Genomic DNA, 26,858 nt, shown 5'->3' with positions numbered 1-26,858 from the left:
TCTCTGCTTGCTTCTTCACTTTACGACCACAGCACATCAAACACATCCACAATGGCTGAGAACGCCATGGGACTCATCGCGCGATCCGGCGCCCTACGCCCGGCAGCATCCCGCCGCTCGCTCGCCGTCCTGGCCAACAGCCGCTTCACCCAAAGAGCTGCCTTCAGCTCGCAACCGCCACGCCTTCTTCCCTCTGCCGACTCGCTCTTCTCCCGTTCTTCTGGCTCGGGCGAGCCTACGAGCTACTTCCAGCGTTCATCATTACCCGCCAACACCATCGTCAAGTTTGTCCCTCAGCAAACAGCATGGATTGTCGAGCGCATGGGAAAGTTCAGCCGCATCTTGCAGCCTGGTCTCGCCGTCCTCGTCCCTTTGATCGATCGCATCGCCTACGTCAAGAGTCTCAAAGAAGCCGCCATCGAAATTCCCTCCCAAAGCGCCATCACCGCCGACAACGTTACTCTCGAGCTGGACGGTGTCCTCTATACCCGCGTCTTCGATCCTTACAAGGCCAGCTACGGCGTTGAAGATGCAGAGTACGCCATCTCACAACTCGCCCAAACCACAATGCGCTCAGAGATTGGTCAACTTTCTCTCGACCATGTCCTGAAAGAGCGTGCTGCCTTGAACACAAACATCACACAAGCCATCAACGAGGCTGCCCAGGACTGGGGTGTCACTTGTCTGCGCTATGAGATTCGCGACATTCACGCCCCTGCTGGTGTTGTTGAGGCAATGCACCGCCAGGTCACCGCCGAGCGTAGTAAGCGTGCCGAGATTCTGGAATCAGAAGGTCAACGCCAGAGTGCCATCAACATTGCCGAAGGTCGCAAGCAGAGTGTCATTCTCGCTTCCGAGGCCTTGCGCGCCGAGCAGATCAACATGGCCACTGGTGAATCCGAAGCTATTCTCCTCAAGGCCAAGGCCACCGCTGCTGGTATCGATGCCGTCGCAAACTCCATCGCCTCTGGCAAGGAAAGCGCCCAAGGTGCCGTCAGTCTCAGCGTTGCCGAGAAGTACGTCGACGCCTTTGGCAAACTGGCCAAGGAAGGTACCAGCGTTGTTGTTCCCGGCAATGTTGGAGATATTGGCAGCATGATTGCCACCGCTATGGGCGTCTACGGCAAGGTCAACGAAAGCCAAGCCCGCGCAATGGCACCCAAGCAGGTTTCTGCTCCTTCAGAATCTTCTACACAACAGTCGTCCGACAAGCCTCAGAGTGTGACGGAAAGTGTGCTTGAGAGCTTTGAGGATACCCGTGCCAAGCACTAACAACACCTCCTCTGTTCTGACTAGGATAGTCTAGTTTCTGCATGTCATTGTTGCACTAGCCAGACTTTCATTCTGTTTTGTATGAAAACGAGCGTCTAGCATTGTTTTTTTTTCTTTTTCGCCGCCGAACGATTCGTCTGGCAAAAGATATCGAAAGAAGGAGTTACTGATTCTGGTCGGATCCCTCCTCCTCCATCATGTACATTATTAAAATCACAACACTTCACAACTCACTCTTCCTCCGGAGGTTTGACAATCATCAATCTCGTTTTGAACATCCCTTTGAGGCTCGTGCCTTTTGGGAACAGTTGCTTCCAACTTCATGGTAAACCTGGGCCATCACAAGGATACCAAGAAGGTCACCACAAAGCCCACTTTCCTGGTGCCTTCTCTCTTGGTCGTTCTCGAATATGATGTTTCTCAAGCGAAAAGGAAACTCCGAAGAGAGGGAAAAAGGCACGGAGCAAAAAAGGTAAGCAAGATAAGTACTTTTCACATCAACGTTTTTTCTCGTCGTCGGGTCTTTTGCTTGTATGTTGGAGCATAAGGATAAGTTATGCTGCATATCGACGTTTGTACAGCTATCATTGGTGCAATTGTCCCGAGTGTTAAGAGCAGAGTACAAGCAGAAGAACAGAAAGAAAAGCAAAAGCACAAAGATCAAGAGAAAAATAAACATTGACATCTTCTCCAGTGTGCAGTTGCCTGTTCCCAGCAAAGAAAAGTATCAAACAAAGAAAGGAAATCAACCAGAAGCAAAAGAGCAACAAGGACTCCTTCATCTTCCTGTGATGTGTGCATATCATCCCTCAAAGCAATAATTCCCTCCCAAAAAGCATTATCATTCTTCCCCAAAAGAGCAAAAGAAGCAATTCTCTCCAAGCAAAGGAAGCAAAGCAAAAGCACAATCACTTCGCTCCTCACTCAATCCCTCATCTCCTTCCTCTCTTCCAACTCCCTTTGCTCTCCTCCCTCTGCGCCTCTCTCTCTCCATCTTTCCTCCCCATGATCAAACCTCGTGCAAAACAACCCAAACAGGAGGTCTCTCCCCTCCCCTCATCTCCGTCCATCCCAACCCCCTGACCCCTTGCTCAGCTTTGGCATCCCCCCACACCACGGTACCGCCCTTGTACCACTCTCCATCTCCCTTTTCCACAACTTCCGTCAATGCCCAGCCTTCTGCTGCTTGCTTACCGAGTAACTGCTCCATGAGTTCCGCAGCGGTAGTGTTGCAAGGAACAAAAAAGGTTTTGGCGACAAGAGATTTGGCACGAGGACAGCACGCTTCCCAGACTTTGGCGCGCAGGACGTGCAGACAAGTGTGGTGTTTGGCGTACATCAGTTTCATACCGGGTAATGGTGGGGTTGGTGCTGTGAGGGCTTTTGTCTTTGTGGCCTTTTGGCTCGCGGAGGGTTTTGTTGACGCTGCGGAGACGGCGGTGGATGGAGCTACGGAAGGGAGGTTCTTGCTTACTGCTGTGGAGACTGACACGATAGTCTTTGCGGTTACTATCGCAGCTGATGTCTTTGCGGCGCAGGGGGTTGACGACTTTTTGGAGGATGGGGCAGTGGAGTTTGCAGGTGCTGCCGAGGCGGGCTTTGCTGGTGGTTTGGCTGTCGAAGGTGCTTTTGCTGCAGATGGTGCTTTGGAAGGAACTCTTGAAGGTACCTTGGATGGTGCCTTTGAGGGTGCCTTTGATGGCACTTTGGAGCTAGCCTTTGATTCTGCCTTTGCTGACGCGGGCTTGCTGGCAATCTTGGTCACAGTCTTTGATGAAGTACCGCTGACTTTCATTTTCGTCTCTACCACGACCATTTCCTTGCCTTTTGCTGCGGTGTCTGAACCAGCGACTTTTACTCCTTCCAAAGGCGCGGGCACCCGTGCAGGCGCGACAACACAAGGAGTAATCAGAACAGGAATGGGTAGTAAGACTGGCATTGGAGGAGGCGGTGCAGGCGCAACGGGTCGATAGCTTTCAGGTTTCCAGGTGTATGGAACAGGACGACCCATGTGGGACAAGGGTCTTGATCAAAAGGGGTTGAAGTCGCTGATGTTGTGTTTTGCGTAGTCGATACCTACTCGAACAGGCTGAGTCGATGTTGGATGTTGTGGTAAAGGATCGATTTCCTGAGAGAGATGAGCGGCGCTTTATACACCACACTGGCGCGTGTGATGGTGTGAGTGCGCTGTCTGGAAGGTTGTGAAAGCGGAATATCATTGTGAAAATGTCGCCAGCGCGGTGTGATAGCCGAAACATATGAAAGTCTCGTGACACGGAGAATTCAAAGAGGTGATTGATCTGGCATGCGCCGACAGCATTACGGAGGCAAAAGGCTCGTTACCACTCAGAAGCAGCAGAAAAGTGTGAGACCAAGCACGCGTACCATCGTGTCTCCATGCTCAAGCGATTTGGGAAATAATGAATTTGTGGGTATCTTACATACTTTTTCACACTCAACCACCAGCAATCACGGCCAACCCCTCGTAGACCTTCCTTCTGACTGCAAAGAACGCGCCTTCACGTCTCCCAGCAGATGCCATGTAATTGCCACCCTCAATCTCAATCCTGCCATTAGCAGTCTTGCGGACAACAACTGCACCGTCCACCAGCAATGTACCTTCACCCCTGAATTCTGCCGCGTGACCAGATGCTTGCATGAGCTTTCGCAAGTCGGCGAGACGAAGGTCACCAACATGTAGTGGTTGGGTTGTGATTTGGTTGTTGGCGGATGAGTTGGTGGACAACACGTCGAGTACAGGTTCGGTCTCGATTTGAGCTTCGTCGACTGTATCAGGAGCATCATTGCTATCCTCAACCATCTTCTGCTTTTTCCTCTTGCTGGCGTCATCACCATTGCTGTTGGCGGCTGCGAGCATCTTTTGCACAGCCTCAAGGCGACCTGTGACAGCCACAATGCCGAGTCCCTTGACATTTTGCCAGGCAAGCTTCTTGACCAAGTTTCGACTGAGTTTGAGTGACCATGCATTCGTGTCGACACTAGCATCGACAGTCTCGCCAATGATGGGGGTAAGAATATCAACGGCATTACCTTCACCAGATGCTAGCAAAGCTTTGCAATCTTCGGCAAGTGCCAATGTCTCGGCTTCTTCTCCAGCTACCAAGATGAGCTTTCTTGGTCGAATGAGTGGGATGAGCATTTGCAAATCACGCTTTTCGTGTAGACCGGAGAAATCGATGTAGGCTATTCTCACGTTGAGTTGAAGAGATTCCTTGGTGAAGACGGCTTTGAGTGGTCCTTCGGGGAGTGCTTCTTCAGGCTCGTAATCAGACTCTTCTGACTCGCTGGCAGCGTCTCCATTCATGTCATGATCCTGGTCCGTCGATCTAGCATTTGCAGAACTTTGTTCATCGGTCTTGTTTCTCTTGTCGGGGAATTTGCCAGTTCGTCCGTTTTGAATAGCACGCGGTGCAACTTCATCCCATTTACGTTTTTGGCCAACAGCAGTTTCTGTTTTTGCTTCTGCTGCATCCTGGCCTTCTGTATCGTCCTTCTCTTCCGCACGAAGATACTCCTCCGGTCTGATTACTTCACCAAAGTCGTCTGCACGGCCGCGCTTGGCAACATATGGGAACACCTTTTCACGTCCTCTCTTGTTGCGCACATCATAATCGAAAACATTCTTGCGTCGTAGGAGAACGTTAATGCCAAGCTCCGCGTCTGTCAATCCGACCTTGCGTCTATGCGTCATTGTTGCAGAGATGTTGAGAGCTCTTCCTTGGTGCTCGTTCTCAGACTCGTCGGAAGATTCGGAGCTGCTTGAGGAGGCGTCGTCGGCCAGTTCCGCAGCATTCTCTTTTGTGAGTGTGTTGTCGCCTTGCAGCGTGCTGTGCATCTGGCGTCTTCGAGCCAGGTATTGCTGATAGAGCAGGTTCTCGTCACCTTCGAGGCGTGCCACATCCAGTTGACGAACTTGTGTTTCTGCACCACCAACCTCGACAACATTTGCATCTTCATCGCGTGACTCGACCTGTTGACGCCAGTATTCCCATAAGAAGCGACCAATGCCTTTGGTATCCGGAGAAGGATTGGCGGCTCTTTCTGTCAGAACAACGAGATTCCTGGGGTCCTTGCAAATCTTGCGGATGGCATCGTTAGAGAAACCCCATTCAAGAGACTTATCACTTGCTAGAATAACAGCAGGCTTTCCAGAGTCCAGAATGCGGTGTAGTTGAGTCTTCTTCTCAACAAGCTTGAGATACTTCAAGTCGAAGGGGGTATCTTCATCGCGGCCAGTCTGGCTCTTTTGATTGTTCTCAGATTTCCCTTGAACAGCAGCCTCCATCTCACGCGCAATAGCGTCGTCCATCCATTCAATCATACTGCGGGCGTATCGAAGAGTGGCAGATGCGGATTTTGCGGCAAATGCTAGCTTTGTGTTCTTGTAGAGTTCTTGGTTGGGACCATTGGTTCCTTGACGCCAGTGACGTTCCAGGATGTAGGCCAGTTCGAGCATGCGGGCACTTGAGTCTGTGGGGATCAAAACAGTTCCTCCGTTAGAGATAGTCTGGTTGATCAAGGCGAGCAGAGCATCGTCGCGCTTCTTGCGACCTCCGGAGAGATGTGATCGGTCAGCGCCTTTTGTGCTGCAGACCAAGGCGGTGGGTCTTCGTAATTGTTCAATGACTTCAGCACCTCCACCTGCACCTCCCAGCCAAGCAGCACCAGACAAGACGTTCTCTTTTGCTTGATTCCAGTCAACGGCGTATACGATAGACTCGAGGCCATGTTGTAGATGCCAGATGGTACCACCAAGAGTATGACCAGCGTTGTAGGCGGTGATGGTAAGGCCATTGAGAGGAGGGGAGAAGGGCGAGGGAATGGGCTGATGAGGTTGCGAGTATTTGAGAGGGTTGATCTTGGAGAAGTATGAAGCGATTTCATCGGCCGTGGGAGGTTGGAGCAAGAAGTTGGCGGGGAGCTGAGTGTTGGACAGTGAGTCGGCCAGAGCTGATGCAGGGACAATTGAAGCTTGGTGAGGAGCCGAGGCATACAGGTCCTGGATGAGAGTGCGACCGAGGGATACGACAGGAGTGGTAGCGTAGACGGGGATGGAGGAGAAGAGCGGAATGTGTTTGCAGCAATGAGCGAATGCGCCGAGATGGTTCAGAGTGGGGTGGGTGAGCAGGATGAGCGATATGGCGGATACGTTCTGCTCAATGTGGACGAGCTTGTCGGCGTCTAGAGACTCATCCCAGCCCACGTCGACGAGGATCTTGACACCTCCATCCAGCTCGAGCAGCGACTGCGAGGCAGCCGACTCGGACTGGGCGCCCAGCAGCGGCGTGAAAGTGAACATTGCTGATGCACGACAAAGACGGTCGCGTTTTGGGACGGAAACAACGCTCTGGACCTCTGGTATGCCCTGGCTTGGCGCTGGTCAAGGTGGTGTTACTTCAACGACACCCTATCACAGCTTCCACTCTCCTGGTTACTGAAGTCGATATGCTGCTTGTAACATGGACTGAACACACTGCTAACCCGATGACCCAGTCTTTTGAACAACAATTGTAACAAGTCAACAACCCAGTGACGCACGCTTGGCGGGGATTCGCGAATCTATACCACCTTGCCGCCGAAACATCTCTCTTCTTGCGCCACGACCATCCTTGACTGCATCTTTGGGCCTGCATTACCTCAATATGGACGTACGGACATTCATCTCGGACAATTTGATCAAGCTGGTAGGCGGGTCCGAGGGCATGATCGTCGACTTTGTCCACCAAACCGCCAGCTCCGTCAAGAACCCAGACCAGCTTCACGACAAACTGCACGCCATGATCGATGCCGACGACAAGGATCTGCGCACTTTTAGCCATCAGCTCTTTGCTCGTCTACCAAAGTCCGACAAATCTTCTACCTCGTCACGACCCAAGGATGCCTCGGCCAAGGACTCCAAGAAGCGCTACGCACTACTTGACATGGACGTCGACGACGAACAGCCTGTGTCTGTTCCGCCACCCTCTACTCGCCGTCGCCATCGCACCGAAGAAAAGAAAGACCGTTCCGACCGCCATGATCGCCATGACCGCCACACAAAACGTTTGCGACAACGAGACAATGGCGATTTTGACGACCGCTGGGGAGATGAAGAGTACGAAGAGGAAGAGGACGAGCAAGAGAGACCACGTCCATCGTCCTCAAAACGTGCAAGACTGGACGACGGTTCCGCCTCTCCACGCCGTCGGTCTGCCTCACCCGAAGAAGATGAGGAAGAGCGTGATCGCAAAGAACGTATTGCATTTGAAAAGCGCCTGAAAGAGAGAGATGAACGTGGTACCAAGAAAATCGTAGAGGACCGTTCCAAACATGATTCTGCCGCTCGACGTGCCCTGGCCGATGACCCCAACCAGAGAAAAGCACAACTCGAGGATATCAGATTGCGCTCTCGTCAGGAATATCTCAAGAAGAGAGAAGCCCAGGAACTTGCCCTTCTGCGAAAACAAGTCGCCGAGGAACAGATGGAACTTCGTGAGAATCCATTACTCACAGCCCAGGAGAAGGCCGAGTTCGAAAAGAACAAGAGGACGCTGGAAATTGCTGAAGAGCGTCTGCGCATCGACGACCATCTGGAAGGCTATGCTTTGCCTGATGATTATATCACAGAAAAAGGTAAGATGAGCAGAAAGGCAAAGTCAGACGCATTAAACAGCCGTCACGTCGACCGTGACGAGTATGGAAGAGAACGTTTCGTCACCGAACATGAAGAATGGGAGAATGAACAGCTCGCCAAAACCAAAGCCCAAATTATGGTCTCTGACCGCGTGAATGAAGCCGACTACGAATACGTGTTTGATCAGGACCAGCAGATTCAGTGGATGACCGACCGTGTCATGTCTGGGAGCATGCAGCAACAAACTCAGGAGGAACGTCAACTCGCTCAACAACTGGTCGCCGCTGAGAGGAAAGCAAAAACTATCGAAGAAAAGCGAAAGACTTTGCCCGTGTACACATACCGAAACGAGTTCCTGGCTGCCGTCGACAAGTACCAAGTTTTGATCGTCGTGGGAGAGACTGGTTCAGGAAAGACTACACAACTACCACAGTATTTGCACGAGCACGGTATGACTAAGGATGGCAAGATGGTTGGGTGTACACAACCTCGTAGAGTTGCTGCCATGTCGGTCGCTACTCGTGTGGCAGAAGAGATGGGCGTCAAGGTCGGTAACGAAGTCGGTTACTCGATCCGATTCGAGGACGCAACCAGTGACAAGACTATCCTCAAATACATGACTGACGGCATGTTACTCCGCGAATTTCTGACTGAGCCAGACCTGGGCAAATACTCTGCCTTGATGATCGACGAGGCCCACGAACGTACCCTCCACACCGACATCCTCTTTGGTCTGATCAAAGACATCGCGCGCGGACGACCAGATCTGAAAATCCTCATTTCCTCTGCTACTCTGGATGCCCAGAAATTCTCTTCCTACTTTGACGACGCGCCCATCATGAACATTCCTGGCAGAACCTTCGACGTCGAGATGAACTACAGCATGCAACCAGAAGCAAACTACCTCTCCGCAGCCATAACCACAGTCTTTCAAATCCACCTGTCTCAACCCATGCCAGGCGATATCTTGGTCTTCTTGACCGGCCAAGACGAAATCGAACAAGCCAACGAATCCCTGATGGAGACTGCCCGCAAACTGGGCGCTGCAGCAGGCGAACTAATGATTTGCCCCATCTACGCAAATCTGCCCACCGACATGCAAAACCGCATCTTTGAACCCACGCCTCCAAAAGTGAGAAAAGTGGTGCTGGCAACCAACATCGCCGAAACCTCACTCACAATCGACAATATCGTCTATGTCATCGACCCAGGCTACGTAAAAGAAAACCGCTACACCCCAGCCACAAACATGGAGTCCTTAGTTGCAGTCCCCATCTCCCGTGCCTCGGCCAACCAACGCGCAGGCAGAGCCGGCCGCACCGGCCCCGGAAAATGCTTCAGACTATACACGAAATGGGCTTTTTACAACGACCTCCCCGAGTCAACCACTCCAGAAATCCAACGCACGAACCTGACTTCTGTCGTCCTTCTCCTAAAAAGTCTAGGCATAAACGACCTGCTCAACTTTGAATTCCTCGACCCACCTTCTCCTGACATGCTTATCCGCAGTCTCGAACAACTCTACGCTCTAGGCGCATTAAACGACAAAGGCGAACTCACACGCGTCGGGCGCCAAATGGCCGAATTCCCCACTGACCCTCTGCTGGCAAAAGCGATCCTCGCAGCCGACAAGGAAGGTTGCGTGGAAGAAGTGCTCTCCATAGTCTCGATGCTAGGAGAAGCCTCTGCACTCTTCTACCGACCCAAAGACAAAAAGACACAAGCGGACACCACACGCGAGCGCTTCACGATAAAAGACGGCGGCGACCACCTCACATATCTAAACATCTGGAACCAATGGGTCGACGCCGAATTCTCTCAAGTCTGGGCAAAAGAGAATTTCCTGCAGCAGCGCAGTCTCACCAGAGCAAGAGATGTCAGGGATCAACTCGCGAAGCTGTGCGATAGAGTCGAAGTTGGCATTTCGTCGGCCGGTCCCGCGAACATCCCGCCGATTCTGAAGGCGTTGACGGCTGGGTTTTTCCCCAATGCTGCGAGGATACAGAGGGGTGGGGACAGTTATCGCACCGTCAAGAACAATCAGACGACTTGGTTGCATCCGTCGTCGGTGCTTGCTGCCACTGGCAATAGGCCCAAGTGGTGTGTTTATCATGAGTTGGTGTTGACGAGTAAGGAGTTTATGCGCAGTTGCTTCCCGTTGCAGCCAGAGTGGCTCTCGGAGGTTGCGCCGCATTATTACAAGTCCAAGGATGTGGAGGCGCTGGGTGTGGATAGGAAAATGCCCAAGGGGCAGGGTGCTGCTGAGAGTAGGCTGTAGATGGGACGAACAATAATCTAAAAGCTTGCACGAGAAACAATTCGTTTTTCTTCAAACTACACATCACATTCATGAATCATACCGCCGTAAGAATTGTCAAGTGACACGACTGGTCCATAGGGTACAACTCCTTCTCCGCCCCCTCTGCTCAACCCCTCAAATCATATTCCCACTCTCCAACCCAGAAATAATACTCTGATTGCTTTTCCTAGGATTGTCCATATCCATAGCCCCACTCAACACCCTAACGACCTTTTTCCCTTGCTTGGACCCAGCAACAAGCACCTGAGCAGGACAAACCACAATCTCATCCTCGCCTTCCCCACTATCATCTCCCTTCTTCACCACAAGCGGAAACAGTACAATCTTCACCACCGCCTGGGACTTCTCTAACTCGTCATTGCTGTTGTATTCGCCAGAGCGTTCATTCATGAGAGCAGCGTTGAAGTGCACTTTGCGTATCAAGTCGCCTTGGGTGTCGTATTCGGGCTGCAGAGGCGGCAGCATGATGTACTCTGCTTTCTGGCTGCGCATTTCGATGGACAGCTCGACGGCTAGACGCAACACATTGCGCAACGACGACAAGATCTGTGCTTCCAACTGCGCAGGAGGCGGCAGCAAAGCAGACAACACGGCAAATATTTCTTGAGCCACGGCTTCAGTGTCGAGATTACGTTGTGTTGCAAACGCTGGTCGGCGAGACAAAAGCGTCAAGGTGGTTGCTCTCCACTGTGCTACCGCACGTGCAGGACCGACTTCTGATAGTATCTTTTCCAGTGACTTGAGTTTCTGGCGTTGTTCCCTATCCATGCCGAAGAGGTATCGAGTAAACACGTATTCCCAGATCATGGTCATGACTACAGACATGAAGACGTCGCGGCGGCGGATGCGATCGCCGAGCAGTTTGTCAACATCGGAGCCATCCAGTATGGCATTGTCGAGTCTAGCTGCGATTTTCTCATCCGTCAAGTCTGAAGTCAAACGGCACATGCGGTTGTCGGAGTATTTTGAGAAGCGTAAAACCCATTGCTGAACATGCTGACAGAGCTTCTGACATGATGCATCAAAGTAGTCTTCGTCGCGGACCGTGAGGTAGTTGTCGCCCTTGGACGCAAGGATCTCACTCTGAAGAAGGCGGATCTGTTGACTAGCCAGATTAAGCTCCTCGCGTAGTTTTCTGATCTCAGCATTTTTATCTTCCAATGCATTGGCAATCTCCTGCCGAACAATGTCTTCCATATTGTCACTAAGCTCATGGTGTTGTCTCTTGAGACTTTCAAGTTCATGGCCCGTTTGCTGTATTTGCTTGTGAGCATTTGCATGTTCGTTCTGCAAAGTAGTGTATGAAACATCATTGTTGGCCGTGAAGCTTCGATTGACTTCGAAGAGATTATTGTTGACATCAGTCAACTTTGCAATTTCTCGTTGCAGTGGCTCGAGTAAAGATCGGATCTGTTGGATCTCTGCATCTTTTTCATGGAGTTGCATGTCACGTGTTCTGAGCATATCTTGAAGACCAAGATTGTCATCGAGCGAAGGATGTGATGGTGTGGTTTGATCGATGGCATCCTGTAGGTAACGATTCTCGGAAGCGAGTTGGTCGAGTTTAGCTTCTAGGTCAAGGATATGCATGCTTTGACGTTTGCGCATGCTCGGCGGTCGCGTCGGGGACACGGTCGGCGAGCTGCGGACATCGCCCCAACCCTCCTGTAATACATATTAGCATTGATTGTTCTCGATATACAGAAGAACCATTACTCACATAAATGTTTGCCATGTCCGGAGGACGGGAAGCACCGTGACCGTTGAAGTCCTCGTCTTGCAAAGGCGGTGTGGGGGGAGGTTCGATGGGGATTGTTGTTGGTGGTCCATGCGTCCTGCTAGCCGCCCTCAAATCACCTGACAAGCTCCTATTGATTCGTCGTAGGGAAGGTGTGACAGAGCGGTCGCTTCCTGCACTAGCCGATCGAAGTTGTTCTTTGTTGCTTAGTATCGACAGGTTCGAATTCGTGGGTCGTAAAATCGGTACCCGGTCAGCCAATTCCTCTCTTTCCACAGCTTGCGTTCCTTTCACTTGATATAGATTGGTCTGTTCTCGGAACGATTGCTGTGGTGGTGCAGACCGTCTTGCAGCCTTGCTAGAGTGCCCCGGGCCTGGGGACCCGATATCATAGAGACTCTTTTTTCTGGTCAAAGGAGGTGATTGAACTGGGCGCGGGTTTGGCGGCAAGGGGGCTGGGAACGATAAAGATGCACGAGAAGGACTTGGTGGAAGCGGTGCAGGAGGCGTTGCGACTCTCGAGGGCATCGGCGGCAGAGGCATATCGGACAACTTTGTAGGACTTGGTGGTAGGTGTGCTGGTGGTAATTGTGGCTTGGTACCAATATCCAGGCTCGATGTCTCTCGAGGCTCGTAGAGACCGGTCTGCTTTTGAATCGCCTCTTGCGATAAGTTCTTCGCTTTGTCGAAAGCTGTCAGATCAACCGGAGATTGGAAGAGATACGAAGTCCTGTCTTTGGTGGTGGAGTCTACGGGCGAGATGGGTTCAGCCTTTGCATTCTGCTCAACGAAGTCCAAGATAGGTACAGACGAAACAATGGGATCGTCATTCTGCTTCTCTAGACTGAGTTCCGGTAGATGCTCTACTGTAGGCGATTGTAGATTGTCAAAGGACCATGTCGCCGGCTCGCTGTGAGCTTGAACAGTAGTTGACGACTGTCGAGGTTGTTCTGTGATTGATGGTGTAAACGTCTCTGTCGTGCTTGGTCGCGGAATGTCTTTAATCAAAGTCTCCATCGCAGATATGTCGACCGAAGGCCGGGGACTCTGGTCTACGCGCTCTTTATCTGACTGGACTGGGTGATCAATACGGACCGGTAAGGATTGCGAGACTTCGGAGGTGTGAAAGAAATTGTGTTTGGCTAACCTCGTTGGTGATATGTCAGCCGGCTCGTCGATACTCCTTCCAACGCCTTCGAATCTCTCTCGGACATTCTCAACCTCTTGAGCATGTCCGACATTGATCGCTTTAGGTACCGGATGATCTGTCTTGCTCTCTGGCACATATGAATTGGCCTCTTCTGCTGGGTCCAGAGTCACGGTCTCGGCTCGTGTAGCCTTTTTGCTCTTCTTCTTTCTTTTCGGAATCGCGAAAGAGAATTCATCGGGTTCATCTCGAGCAGTTCCACTATCAATCGAGAGGTGGTTAAGAGCATCAGGCGCAAAACCAGAAGCGAGTAGACCTGCTGTCAAAGCTTCTGAGAAGTCGTCATTGCTAGGACGCTCTGCTGATTGAAAAACCCCGGCTGCCGGTAGCTCCTTGATAGCATATTGCGTAGGGCTCGGAGCTCGACTATGATTGCCACTCCTCTTTGGTCTTCTTGTTGTCGTAGACGTGACTCCACCAGGGTCAGCTTCTCCTACACTGGTGGGTGACGCTCGTCGATGGAACACAGGGTCATCGATGACAAGATGGGGATCGAAACCGGAGTCTTGTAAGCCTGCTGCCAAAGTGTCTGCAAAGTCTAAGTCCTGAGATGGGTTGACAGAAGTAGAAAGGAGCTCGACGTCTTGAGCGGTGGCGGGGACTTCGCCTTCGTGGTTGACAGGATCGACTGGTGCGTCCTCAACGACGCGCTGAATACCAGGAGAGACCTCTTTGACCTCTGTAGTTCCATGTTCGATATGCTGCTCATCACTGAACATCGCTTTCTTAGCTTTGCGTTTCTCTTTCTTCGAAGGCTTTCGAGAAAAGCTCCAATCTTCGTTGATGGCAGGGTCGATCATTGACTCTGGTTGATCTGGCGATGGCTCTGGCTCGATGATATGCCTGGTCGGCTGATCAGCACTATCCATGATCTCATCTGGCAGATTTTCCGATGCAACAGGATATTCTTCGCTGCTCTGACCAGCCAGGGGCTCTTCGAAGTTCTTGAGCTTCTTGGCTTTGCGCTTCTCCTTCTTGGACTGTTTTGTTGGCACTGCCCACTCGTCTGCAGCAGATGTGACCGGTTGTTCATCGACTGCCTTGTGTGCGACATTCTCAACCTTATTGACAACTGGCTCATCCTTGACAACCCGTAGTGATTCGATGGATTCTGTTTTTGGCCCTTCGAGTTCGTTTGGAAGGTCCAACATCGGCTCCTCGCCGACCTTGTCTTGCTCTACAGCCTCATGTTCAAGTCTTGTCTTTTTGCCTTTCTTGTCCTTCTTCTTCTGGGATGTTGAGATTGAGGCCCAGAAGTCGACGGGCTCCTCAGACATTGGGGTCTCAACACTCTGTGTAGCAGGACCCTCGCTATTTTCATGAGACTCGTTCACATTCTGATCAGAGCCCGGCGCGATTTTCTCTGCAGGCTTTCGCTCGAGGTTAGGCTGAGCAGGCGAGAGGGCTTTTGTATCTTCAACAGCTGGTTCAGTGGGGGTTTGGTTCATGGGCAGAAAATCATTTACTGCATGCTCAGATCCGTCGATCACTTTTTTGGCGTTGACTTCTTCAAGTGGCTCAGCTTCAAGAGTTTTCTTAAGTTCATGAGTTGTGTTGGACTCCGAACCTTGAGTGGCGTCTGATCTGAGGTGTGCAGTCGGCTCCGCAGTGACTTTGAGGTCGGTCTCTACCTCTCTCTGAGCCGCGAATTCAACGCTAGGCGGTTCCAGTGGCTCGTTAATGGAGGATCCAGGACATCCTTGCTCCGTAGGAACAGCAAAGTCCTGATCTGGATCTTGTACACTGGTGGGCTCGACTCCATCTTTCACATCGAACTCCTCCATCTCCTTTGCTTCCAATCTCTTTGCCTTCTTGATGGCCTTCTTAGACAATGTAGATGTGAAGGACTCCAGATCTTCATCAGGCTGCTGAGGAACAGAACCATCTAGGATCTCGGCAGACGGGTCATTCTCAGTGATATGCACAGGTGCTTTGATGTCAACAGTCTGAGCCTCCCCCAATTCAGGACCGTCTAAGACAGGCTCGGCAGCCTGCTTTGACTTCTTAGCTTTTCTGTTCTCTCTCTTTGAGAACCTCGCAGGTACAGGCTCGGCATCGGCAACAGACTGCTCTTCCTGGATGACATCTCGGATAGTTTCTGGCTCCATCGCGGGCTTCTCTGTTACCAAAGGCTCTTCAGTGGTCATAACAGGCTCTTCTTGAACTTCTTCCGTGCTGACAAGCTCTTTCGTGCGATACGACTCCTCGTATGACTGAAAAGGTGCAGTAGTCCCATCTGCAGGGTTATACTGATCCCTGTATTGGATGTCGTGCAAGTCTACGGGTGTTTCGTTGTTGTTAACTGGCTCGGCCAGACGTTCCGCAGCAGGCTCTTCGGAGAGTATCAGCTGATCAAGCACGCTCGGTGCCTGGTCCTCGACAGCTGCAGGCTCGAGGTCTGGAGTCTGTGTTCTGATCTCTGCCTCGTCAGCCTGTGCCTCGTCCATAGAACCTGTTGAGTTGACAGGCACGCTCGCAGCAGTGTGAACGTCGTCAATGTCAGAATCATGGTGAGCTAGGCCAGGCTCAACTGGAGGCTCATGCACGACAATAGGCTCGTGTGTAGTAGGGACTGTGTCGGGACTGAGGTCTCTGGCAGTCTCTTCAATTACAATAGCTTCTGGTTCCTGGTTGTGAACGTCAGGGCGTCTCTCAGGCCTTCTGTCCGACTCTCGAAGCTCGTTGAGTCCAGCATGGCCATTCGACGATTCTTCTGCAATCTGTTGTGATTCTCTTGTTTCGTCAAGTGAAACGGGTCCAAGCTCAGAATCTGTCTCTGCAGGAAGCTCTACTTGCGTCGGCTCTAGGGACGGATCATGCTCGGTGATGTCAGGAAAGAAGCTAGCGATATCTCGAGCGATCAAAGTTGGACCAGCCGTGTCCTCGGAAGGTGATACGAATCCAGATGTCACGGCTTTCTTTGCTTTTCTCTTCTCTTTCTTCGAGAGCTTCCTGGCAATCGGCTGTTCTTCGATGATAGGATCTTCTTCAGGCGACTGCGGGGCTATTGGAGCACCAACGTTGTCGTCTGTCACAGATACTGCAGGCTCGGTCTCACGTGGAGACTCAGGCAGCTCCTCGAGCACTGCGGGAGAATCAAGTTCGGCAGTGGCTTGTGCATAGGGCTCGGGCTCGAGTTCCTGCTGCTTGGCTTTCTTTGCTCTCTTCTTATCTTTCTTCGACTTCCTGGAAGACGTCAACGCGAAGACATTAGGATCAGTGGTCCCTGCGGCATGGGTTTCAGGAGTATCCTGGGGCTGAGCATGCTCAGTCGTAAGAAAGTCTGGATCAGACCTGCTGTTTGGTGGAGTAATCTGGTCGCTTGCTCGAAACTTAGCAGTTTGTTGGTCCTCTTGAACAGACTCGGAGAGCGCCTCTACTTTCTCGGGTTGCGATTGCTTGAGAGCGTCTGGGATTGGGTCGACGGACGTTCTGTGTGTTGTGACGGGTGATTCATCGACAACTTGCTCGTCCTGATAATATTTCAACTTGCCCTCAGTGTTCGCCATCTCAATCTTGGATTCATAGGGCCCTGGTGCTTTGCCCTCCACGGCGGAAACAGACACCTCACGAGTCGCGTCTGAAGCGGTAGTTTCAGTATTTTCGATATGCTGCGTAAACGGCGGCTGATCCACTCCAGCAGGCTCATCCTGCACATCCCCCTGAGTCAGGGTGATTGAACGACGTCCAAACTGTTCTTGTGATGCTGGGTTGGCTTCGTTCTCCTGGTTGGACCTCACTTGCACAGCATCATCCGCAGAAACAGCAAAAGGCTGCTCGGGAATCTCCTGCATAGGAGTAACAAAGTACTGGTCTGCGAGCTCATCGGCAGGTGTTGCAAAATACTGTGCTGAGGTGTTTTCTGCAGGAGTCTCGAAGACGTCAGGCGTGACAGGTGCATCCTCGATCTCGGCGATAGATTCGGACTGCTGAGGTTCTAGACTTTGTGTGGCTGTGGAAATCTCGACAGCTTCGACAGGTTCTGTCACGGCCTGCTTTCCTTTCTTGCCCTTCTTTTTCTTCTTTTTGGAAGACGGCATGGCCCATTCGTCTTCAGCAGTTGCGGTCATAGGCTCGGCGCTCGGAAGAGATCCGTGCAGGGTCATTTGTTCGTCAGTATCCTGTGCTTTGTCTAGGACGTCAGGCTCAGTCGAAGTGGCACCGCCCTCGGTTGACCCTGGTGTCGATTCATGGAGTCCGGGAACATTCTCGGATGGATCCTCTCGTTCTTCCAAGCTTAGAATTGGCGGTGATCCAATGACATTTAGTACGGTCTCCCTTGGAAGTGGAGCTGGAGCTTGCTCGGCTACCACAGCATGCTCGACTTGCAGTCCGGGCTCTCTAGCTTCAATGGCCTCATTGACTTGGACGAAACCTTCATTTGTGGTCATGTGAGTTTCCAAATCCAGGAATTCGTCCTTCGCAGTTGCAGAGGACAGTAGCGCTGATTCTGACAGAGCTTCTTGTTTCACCGCCGTCTTCCCCTTCTTGCCTTTCTTGCTCTTCTTAGTTGGCAGTGTCCAGAAATCTTTAATGGGCTCGGGCTCTTGGACTGATGAAAGTGTAATGCCCTCTTCTTGAGGCTCGTCCACATTTGCCTCAGAGGGGCTCAGAATGTTCTCAGGAACCTCAGTCACGCTATCCTCAGGAAGATCAGGGTCAACTCCTTGTTCGGCTGACACGGGCTCGATTGCATCAGGTGTCGTCTCATGAGAGTGTATGTCGGAATGAAGGCCAGGCTTAGAATCTTCGATGGCTGTAATGTCGTTCTTGTCGCTCATCGACGCCTCAAAGCTCGACGGCAGATGTTCCTCAAGTACTTGCTGAGTCTGAGATGGTATATTAGCATCGACGGAAAACTCGTCATGCTCCAAGGCCTCAATATCCACTACTTCTCTCGCCTTAACAGCCTTGTAGTCATCAGCCATATTCTCTTTGCTCTGAACAGGGTCCTCGACAATATTTCGGCTAATGTTCGGTTCGTCGACAATCTCGGGATGTTGTGTTGGCTGCTCAAGAAGACGTTCGAAAGGCTCTTGGTTAAGGACATCGGACTCTTTTTGGAAGTCGACGATCGCCCTGGACTCAATCTTCGGTTCATCGGCTTCTTGTGTCTTACTGCCTGGCAGCCAGGAGAACCAAGACGACCTTTTGCTTGTTGCTTCTTGATTAGTCTTTCCTGAACTCGGGGGTCTCTGTTCGAGTGCGTCTTCGGGTACACGCTGAGCCTGTTCTTGAGGTGTACTCTCGACGCTTGACTCTGAGACAGGGTTCTTGGCTACGAGTTCATCTAATTCGTCCCGAGTCTCATCCGGAAGTGAAATTTCTTCAAGGGACAACTCTTTGATGGGTTCAGAAAGCTCAATTGGCTCGTCCGCTGCATCTTGCTGCTCGATTGCGCCAGGTTCTTCAAATCGTTCGGCTTCGACAGTGGAGACAGCACGTTTAGGAGCTTCTTCGGACAGAGTTACTTCTCTAGGATGATCATCAGCAGTACCAGGAACCGAGCTCGCATAGTCGTCGACAGACCCCTCGATTGGTCTCTCGTCTTTTCTGTCATCGACAAACGTGGACTCATGTCCTGCAGCCGGACTCCTGTCACCCTGTTCCGGACCTTCATGATCGGACACAGCTAACACGGCTGCAGCAACAGCAGGGACTGCAATTGAAAGTGCTGCCTTCTTTGCCTTCTTTTTCTGCTTCTTGCGTTCTGCCTTGGACGTTGTGTAATCTGGTTCTTCAAGCTGTTTGTCATATTGAGACTGCTCTGGACCAACTAGTGTAGGGACCTCGTCTGGGATATCAATCGAGACATTTGTTTTTGAATCCTCAGTGTTGAGGCGATGTTCATGAGCTGTTGGATCAGGAGGCGTTCCTGTTTGAGATTCCCGCTCTCCATTCTCGGGCAGAATCCCCATAGGAGATTGAGTTTCGGGTGCGATCTCGGAGTCCATCTGTGCTTCCGAGGGGTTTTCGATAGACGTGAATCCAGAACTTGGTTCATCCAGGACCACAGATTTCTGCTTCTTCTTGCCCTTCTTCGATTTCTTGCGCGACAGCAATGGAGAAGTAGATTCAAGCTCTTGTCTTAAAGCTTCATTCTCTTGTATAGGAGCAGGTAGAGATTCGCTCTCTATGCTGTTCGCTTCGGTCGGAGTTGAGGATTCTGGCAAAGGCACAAGGCTTGCATCGACTTCATCTACAACAGCTGCTTCTCTTGATCCATCGACTGGCTGGAACCAAGTATCAACAGCATCTTGTGCGTCCTTTTCCCTTCTTCTTGCAAGTTCTGCGGGTGTTTCGCGAATCGGGCTAGTGAGTGTCGAAACGGAAGAGGTTCCCAGCTTAGCTGCCTTCTTGTTCTTGCGCTTCTTGGCTGGGGATATAAAGCTTGCTTCAAATTCCGGCTCCTGTAGTTGCAATACAGGCTTTTCGGGCTCTTCGCGAACACCCGCTTTGGTGCGAGAAAGCTCTTCGTCGCTCAATTCACCCCACACGTCGGTCGTCATTGGATCTTGATTGACGACTACTTCTGGATCCATGTGTGATTCGACAATTGCATCGTCAGAGATTATACCAGAACGAACTTCATCACCAGTAGCAGTTTGCTCTTCTACTAAGTCGTTGTGGCGGTCTCTCTCATTCTCCTGGCGTAGATGTTCCTCACGTTCCATATCGCTCCATGAGTAGTACTCTGGTTCCAAATGAGGACGATGGTCCAGTATGTGCTTCGGAAACTCAGTCGCTTTGGGTGTGGTTTGCGCAGACCCCAAGACATCTTCAGGCTCTTCAGTTTGCGACTGGTCATAGTTGGGGGGACTCAGATTATCGTGTTCGCTCGGGTCAAAGTCTTCGGCCGCCGACTGCCAGTCTTCACTGCTCTGGAGACTGGATGAGCTCGTGCTACGACTTGGAGGCAGACTTGGTAGATCCTGTTCAGATTCTTGAGTTTGGGGCTTACGTGTGCGCTCGAGTAGGTACAGTGGTCTGAACTCAGTTGAGTGCATTAATTCTGAGGATAGAGGTCTCTTCGCTTTCGGCGTTATCGGTGATGATGGTGATTGTGCAATCGAAGAGCTGAAGCTGGCCGACCGTTCTTTTGGGAGACTTGGCGATGTTGGTGGACGACGAAATCGTAATGGGACAGCTGTGGAGGAGCTGATGCGTAAGGGAACGATAGGTCTTGCCGGTGTCATGTGCTTGCTGGGCGGTGACAGCGCTTCAGATGGCAATGAATCAGATCTGGCTTCAACTCCTTGCGTTGGCACATCTGGATCTTCCGGGACAGTACCCTCCATGAAGTCCACCGGCTCATCAGTGACCATTGGCGATAGTGTCGAGTCATCGACTTGCTCTGTTGTTTCCATCTTGTCATGCACCGGTGACGCGATAAATCCCTGTAGATGTTCGATTGACTCTGAAGCCTGAGATGATGATAGGGAATCATCCTCGGGTAGAGGTACGGACTCCTCATCCTCTACCCGATCCACTAAAAAAGACTTGTCTTCGTCCTTTGTGGTCTTACTGTCTCGCGATAGCGACCTCCTAACGTCCAAGTCCAGATCGCGTTCTCGATGCCTATGCTTCCTCCTCGATTCCGAGGTTTGAGATCTAGTGTCATCGAACTCCTTCTCTGGAGACTGGCTCTGATCTCGACTACGATGCTTGTGGTGGCGCCTGGACTCTGAGGTTTGGGAAGCGACGTCGACATCATCTACACTTTCATCACGATGATTTTTGCGCCGATGTCGAGGACTGCTCGAGTGTCTAGAGAAAGCGTCGTCTCTTTCGACATAAGAATTAGATCTGGAAGGCGAGTCCCTGCGCTTGGCGAATTCACCATTGGCGTGCTCGGAGCTATGGCGGCGACGGTGATACTTGGAACGTTCTTCGTCACCATTGGCACGTTTCTGCTCACTACCGACAACATCATCCGATGTCTTACGACGGAAGAGGCTAAGAATGCCACCCTTCTTCTTGCCTTTGCCTTCTTCTTCGTCCCTCCTGGAGCTGTGAGAACTACGAGAGCGGATTGAGGATGCATCATCAAGATCGGCATCGTCACGATGTGATCGCCGTTTGTGCTTACGAGAGCTTTCATACGGTTCTGACGCTGCGACCGATATACTTCTGCGAGGTGAGGCGGACTTCTCACGTTCGCGGTGCGGCTTTCTATGCTTGCGTCTTCTACCACTGTCTTCGTCACCAGCAGGTGCAGAGACGATGGATGCAGCGCCACGCTCAGACTCGGGCGAGGTGAGGTTTCTTCTCAACTCTACCTCCGTGTCGTCGAGAGAGTGTCCATTATCGTAGTCAGCATTATTTGATTGCGTCTGAGCAGATTGGTCATACTCCCTGACATCCATGAGTTCGATATGGTCATCCCAAGTCATGGCTGACCGAAGCGGAGACCCGATAGCGGGATAGTTGAGCAGACTGTTTCTCTTAGACTTCTTAGGTTTCTTGCTACCAGGGAGCATGTCAAGATCGTCAAAGGCATGGCTGGGAAGAGATGGTCGACGCTCGTAAACTGGCGATGTAGGTGTGGATTGCGAAACAGTGTCTCGAGGTTCTGAGTGTGAAGAATGTGCACGCTGACGGTCGAAATCCTCTGGCTCACTCTTTCTCCTGGTTGGCGATCGAGACCTAGCGTTGTGCACGAGGGCTCCTACTGCCGCTGCAGCACCAATCAATGCATCGACCTCTTCGTAGCGTGAAGATTGCTCATTATGCTTGCGATTTTGTAGTGGTTCAGATCCTGGGGTTGAAACGTATGCTCCTGGTACAACGTCACGTTCTTCCGAGCTGGAACGAGGCTGATGCATACGTGATGAATCACTTTGGTTATCGACTGGCGATCGCTGGTCTTCCACGAGGGATGCTCTCCTTGCTTCCTTGTCTCGTCGCCTTCTCTGCTTCTTGGTCATGAAGTAATCATCCTGGTCTTGCTCGATGATTGGTGGGGACTTGGATCTTTGCGAATGCGCTAGTCCGCTAGGAACTTGTTGTTCTTGCATAATTTGACGTCTCAAATTTTGCACCGCACTGTCAAGCATGTCTTCGGATTGAGGCTCTGGAGTCATGTCATCGAAGCCGCCAGGAATATGAGGCATCTGGTCATCTTGTTCAGTCGCATCATCGATTTCACCTTCGACGAAGCCTTGTACGGGTGGTGCACCTTCTGTACCAGGCGAGTCCATAGTGAAAGCAATATCGTCAACGCTCTCAACAAATGGTTGTTGGTAGAAGCGTTCGGCGGATGCACATGGAGGTTGTCGAGTGATCTCTTCAATGAGATGATCGGCCCCATCCATATCCAGATTTGAAGTGTGACTGGTAGGACTATGTTGGGCTTTTGCTTGAACTGACACCTTTTGAGGCAGTCCATCAGGCAGAACGACGTGCTCTTGAGACGACTCAGGAGTGGTTATCTCGTAGAAACGAGTTTGATCTTCGCCCCAGCTGATTTTACTCGACTTTTGGAGTTCGACATCAGCGATTGACTTCTCGTTAGCTTCGCGTGTGATCCTCTCTGAGGCACTGATCGGTGACTTGTCATCCTTGGCCGATCCCGCGTAGCTTGCAGGAGGTGTAGGCGCAATCACATTGAGCTTGGGAATGTCCCACGGTGCTGGTCCTTTTTTGTCTCGCATATTGGCAAATTGATACGATGGCTGGTATGGTGGTGGTGGCTCGCTGGGCATAGATGCAAGCTGGTCTTCTGACATGTGGTAGACCTGGAAGTCGTTGTCGTCTATCGGTCCATGGACTTTAGTCTTGCCTTTTGATGGTTCGAAAAGCTCTCTCGGCGCGAAGAACTCAGCCTGGGATGGTGCAGGACTTCTGTACTTATCCTCAAGATCAGCGACGATCTTGGCAGCTGCTTTCTTAGCGAGCTCTTCGTGTCGAGCTAGATCGCTGTGACTACGCCTACGGGTGAAGAACTCTGGGTCGATGAGGTCGTCGTCCATGAGAGGCTGACCACTATGTTCGTTGGACGGCTCGTAAGAACGAGTAGCATAGGGCATGCTCGTAGAAACGTTTCTGTCATGTTCAAGATTGTCGTCCGAGAATCTGGGTGACGCACCGGCAGTCGATCGAGAAGTTGAAGAAGGACCAGCTCGAGGACGTGGAGGAGACTCCTGTCTCGCACCTGCCATCTGCTGAGCTTGCCAAGCCTCGCGCTGCTTCTTCTGTTCGGCCTCACAAGCTTGTTCGGCAAGTGCGTTCTGCATGAACTCCCTGGTCTCTTCTCTCCTCCGGCGGTACGCTTCTCGCACCAATGCTTCAGCAGCCGCTGCCTCTCGCATTCGAGTTTGTTGCTGCTGAGTCTGCTCGGCGATGTATCTTTGACGTTCTGCTTCTTCCGCGTAGTGTCTTGCATCTTCAGTAGCCTTTCGGACCGAGTCCTCTTGCATCGCTCTTTCGCGGTCGAGGCGAGCACGCTCCTTCTTCGCTCTAGCCCCCTCCTTGGCTTGGTCTTTGCTCTCTTTAGCGTTGTCTTTGCGATATTGACGTTCCTCTTTCTTGGCTTGCTTTTCAGTGAGTTCGAAACGGACATTACTAGGACTATCGTCTCTAGTTCTGCCCTTGCCATTTGCAAGAATTCCAGCAGCAGCCGCACCTGCTATTCCAGCTATTGCAGCGTTGCGCATAGTGTTATTCGAGACAGGACTCGACTGGGTGCGTCTCAGCTCTGTAGGAATAGTAGGGCACGCAGAGACTCGAGGGCTATATTGATCGTTGTGAGAGGTATCAGGCGGAGTCTGGGTTCCAAATATGCTAGATCGTAGAGGCATCATGGGCTGCGGTTGCTGTATCGGTGTGCCGTTGACATTGTATGATTGTTCTGGGTATACACCGGGCATAGATGGTGATCCACGAACATCAGAATGCATCGGGCTAGAGATCGGAGCCGGGGCCATATATCGCAGTGGTTGCGATGTGGCAAGGCTCAAATCTCTACCGATATGGCTGCGGTTGGTCTGTGACACATCTTTGGTGACTTCTCTCTTGTCTGCCTCTCGACGCCAACGCCAGCTCCATTTGTCAGTGCCGGAGCTCTGAGATGTGATAGATTCGGAGCTGCGTTGTCTTCGAGGTCTCCTTATGCCACTTTCGAAGTCACCAAACGCAAGGCCAGAGGAACCACTCTCGTGATCAGTAGCTGATTCCCAGCCATCCTCCTCACCGCTGTTTTGCTTGCTTCGCTGTGTTGCATGAAGGTGATCTCTATTGCGTAGTCGCGAGGTATCTGCCTTCTTGCTCGTGAGTCTACTTCGCTGCACGGCGCTAAGGGCAGCCGCAGTGGCACCGATGCCTAACAGAGTTGCCTTGAGATACTCGTCAGAGCTTTTGCGAGGAAGCTTCTTGGTCGATTTGCCATTATTGGTAGGCCAGACACCAAATGCCAGGTCGGGGTTGGAAGATGATGAGGACGAGTTGGCAAAATTGAAGAACCCCTTCTTGGTACTTTGCTTGGGCTTACTCCTGTTTGACGGCTTGGAAAGGAAATTGGTAAACATGCTATCCTGCTGCAGTGAGGAGGAGCGAGAAGCTTTTGCTGATGTGCGTCTGTGTGAGCTGGTCAGTCCCAGAATCTGAGCCAGAGAAGGACTCTGACTTCTTGATCGGCTTTTGTATCCTTTGCGGTATGCCGCATGTCGGGAGATATGTCCAGCTCCGGGACTAGGATGACGAACATGGATCTGGTCTTCGGTATGTTGCGAGCCTCCCGCGGTCGCCGAGCCTGACTTGGCAGTACCGTATCGACCATCTTCGGTGACTCTTACGTCCGAGCTCAAGTTTTCCGGTCTGTAAAGGTTGTACATCCCAGCTTTGAGCCGTTCGTCGAAGCTATCATGTTCACCTCTACGATCTTCAGTGCGCTCTGATCTGCTGTCAAGACCGGAGGAGTAATTCTTACCCCTGCGACTGCCATTCCTAGAGACCTCGCTCTTTCTCCCTGATTTGACACTATAAGTGTCGTCGAAATCACGAGAATTTTGCCACAACGACTTTCCAACTTTCGATAGACCGTATGCAGCAACACCAGCTCCTAGCCAACTAGTTCTCTTGCTACGGCGCTCACTGTCGGACGAGTGGTATCTCGCATCCTTGTCTACTCTGCCATAGTCCGATCCGTTCGTGTGAGTTCGGCGGAGAGATTCTCTAGAGCGTCTTCGCAATGAATCAGATGAACGTCTGCCTCCACTGTTATGCTTCCTGGGTGCGTCTGTAGCGGTAGAGCGAGGGTCAAAGCAATACTTGCACACGCCAATGTACTCAGTATACTCTTCCATCTTGCGAACGTCTTCATAGTCCTTCCACCAGTCCACAAATTTGCTTATCGAACCTTTGTGCTTGTGTTGCATCGCCATGGCTCCGGAAGTATACGGCCTTGGAGGAGAGTACCCGTGCGTCTCATCGTGGCTGTTGTCATGACCATTAGGAGCCGAGTGAGTGTACTGATGCATCGTATGATGATGTTGGCTATGAGCATCTGCTACCGCAGCTTCTGCGGCTGCGACATGTGCCAAGTTCTGGCCCGTCGAGGCGTGCTTACCGTGTCCTTGAACTTGACTGGGCACAGGTGTTGTGTAGGAGGTATCAGTATAGGCTGTTGCAGAAGGTACGGACTGAGGGTGCTGGTGTTGGACTCCGTATGAGCTAGTGTGTCCCTGCAAGAGATGCTCGGTTGGACCTTGCGGTTGACTGTATGTATAGTTTTGATTTGCGGCATTGTCGTTGTACGGGACATCAGCAGGAGCAGTAGTGTACGAGTTATTAGGATAGGCAGAGCCGTTAGACATCAAAGGTTCAAATTGTCCTGTAGGACGATTCGATGTCTTGTGTGAGGCGGCAAAGGCTTGCGAGGGCATATTTTGGCTTCCAGTCTCATGAGGCTGCATCGAAACCTGTGAGTAGTACTCAGCAGCAGCGCCTCCAGCCACAACCCCTTGAGTCGTAGCAGAAGTGAACGCTGAACGTGCGAATGTAGAGGGATCTTGACCAGGGAACTGGTCTTGCACACGAGAAGATGTACCAAACGAGTTCTGTGCATACTCTCCTCGAGGTACCAAGCGCTCATCTGGCATGGTTTCTCCAGTTGGAGAGTGGTAATCCAGATCTTCGTCGGACCGCCGACCTGTGTCGTTCTTGTACTTATGGCCAAAGCGTTCCCTCTTGTCTGCATGCCCAGGTCCCGAAGGCAAGTCATCTGCGTGCGAGTATGTGTCTCTCCATTCATCATCTTGCATACCAAGGCTCCTGATCGCCTCCTCCGTCAAAGATCGAGGTTCGAGTTGGTCAAGTCGGTCAGAAGTGGTATAGTAGGTGGAGAGACTAGAGGAGCCATCTACGGGAGGTTGGGTGGATGTTGGCTTTCGGTCATTCTTGGAAGTGCGTTCATCATTGCGAGAGTGTTTGCGATGCGTAGACGAAGATGCTACGGATTCGGTCCGGCGACTCGATTGAACCGTCTTGTTTCGTTTGGACGAGGATGCCGAGTTCTTGCTGCTTAGTGATCTGAACATGGTCGACTAGGTACGTGTGCCAGGCGGCGGTAGGCGCTGTCGCAAATGGTGTGAAGCTTCACCGTAAGAAGCAGCAGGTGAACAATTCAAGTCTTGATTATATCGATTATGCGTCGTGTCTGAGATGCAGTGATTACAAGGTCATGATAGCG

General features: G+C 51.6%; 5 protein-coding genes across 5 annotated transcripts; 1 reads left to right on the top strand and 4 right to left on the bottom strand.

Annotated features, from left to right (window-relative positions):
- Positions 1-66: 66 nt before the first annotated feature.
- Positions 67-1,272, top strand: M436DRAFT_50482 (uncharacterized protein; the record flags this gene model as incomplete). The annotated part of the gene is made up of 1 exon (XM_013570399.1): positions 67-1,272. One exon carries the CDS (start codon positions 67-69, stop codon positions 1,270-1,272), a length of 1,206 nt encoding a protein of 401 aa, XP_013425853.1.
- A 1,009-nt stretch (positions 1,273-2,281) lies between these two features.
- On the bottom strand, positions 2,282-3,283 carry M436DRAFT_83273 (uncharacterized protein; the record flags this gene model as incomplete). Its single annotated transcript, XM_013570551.1, has 1 exon — positions 2,282-3,283. The coding sequence occupies one exon, from the start codon at positions 3,281-3,283 to the stop codon at positions 2,282-2,284; it is 1,002 nt and encodes a 333-aa protein (XP_013426005.1).
- A 444-nt stretch (positions 3,284-3,727) lies between these two features.
- On the bottom strand, positions 3,728-6,592 carry M436DRAFT_83272 (uncharacterized protein; the record flags this gene model as incomplete). Its single annotated transcript, XM_013570550.1, has 1 exon — positions 3,728-6,592. The coding sequence occupies one exon, from the start codon at positions 6,590-6,592 to the stop codon at positions 3,728-3,730; it is 2,865 nt and encodes a 954-aa protein (XP_013426004.1).
- A 3,748-nt stretch (positions 6,593-10,340) lies between these two features.
- Positions 10,341-11,816, bottom strand: M436DRAFT_50769 (uncharacterized protein; the record flags this gene model as incomplete). The annotated part of the gene is made up of 1 exon (XM_013570447.1): positions 10,341-11,816. The coding sequence occupies one exon, from the start codon at positions 11,814-11,816 to the stop codon at positions 10,341-10,343; it is 1,476 nt and encodes a 491-aa protein (XP_013425901.1).
- Positions 11,817-18,141: 6,325 nt separating this feature from the next.
- M436DRAFT_10614 (uncharacterized protein) lies at positions 18,142-26,706 on the bottom strand (the record flags this gene model as incomplete). Its single annotated transcript, XM_013570289.1, has 3 exons — positions 18,142-22,137; positions 22,174-23,215; positions 23,312-26,706. Coding segments are annotated over 3 exons (8,433 nt in total), but the record flags the coding sequence as incomplete, so codon positions are not given.
- Positions 26,707-26,858: the final 152 nt, after the last annotated feature.

Source organism: Aureobasidium namibiae (genome assembly GCF_000721765.1).
Source record: "Aureobasidium namibiae CBS 147.97 unplaced genomic scaffold scaffold_12, whole genome shotgun sequence".
NCBI classification, from domain to species: domain Eukaryota; kingdom Fungi; phylum Ascomycota; class Dothideomycetes; order Dothideales; family Saccotheciaceae; genus Aureobasidium; species Aureobasidium namibiae.
Note: the sequence above shows the minus strand (reverse complement) of the source record. Positions and strands in the feature narration are given on the sequence as shown.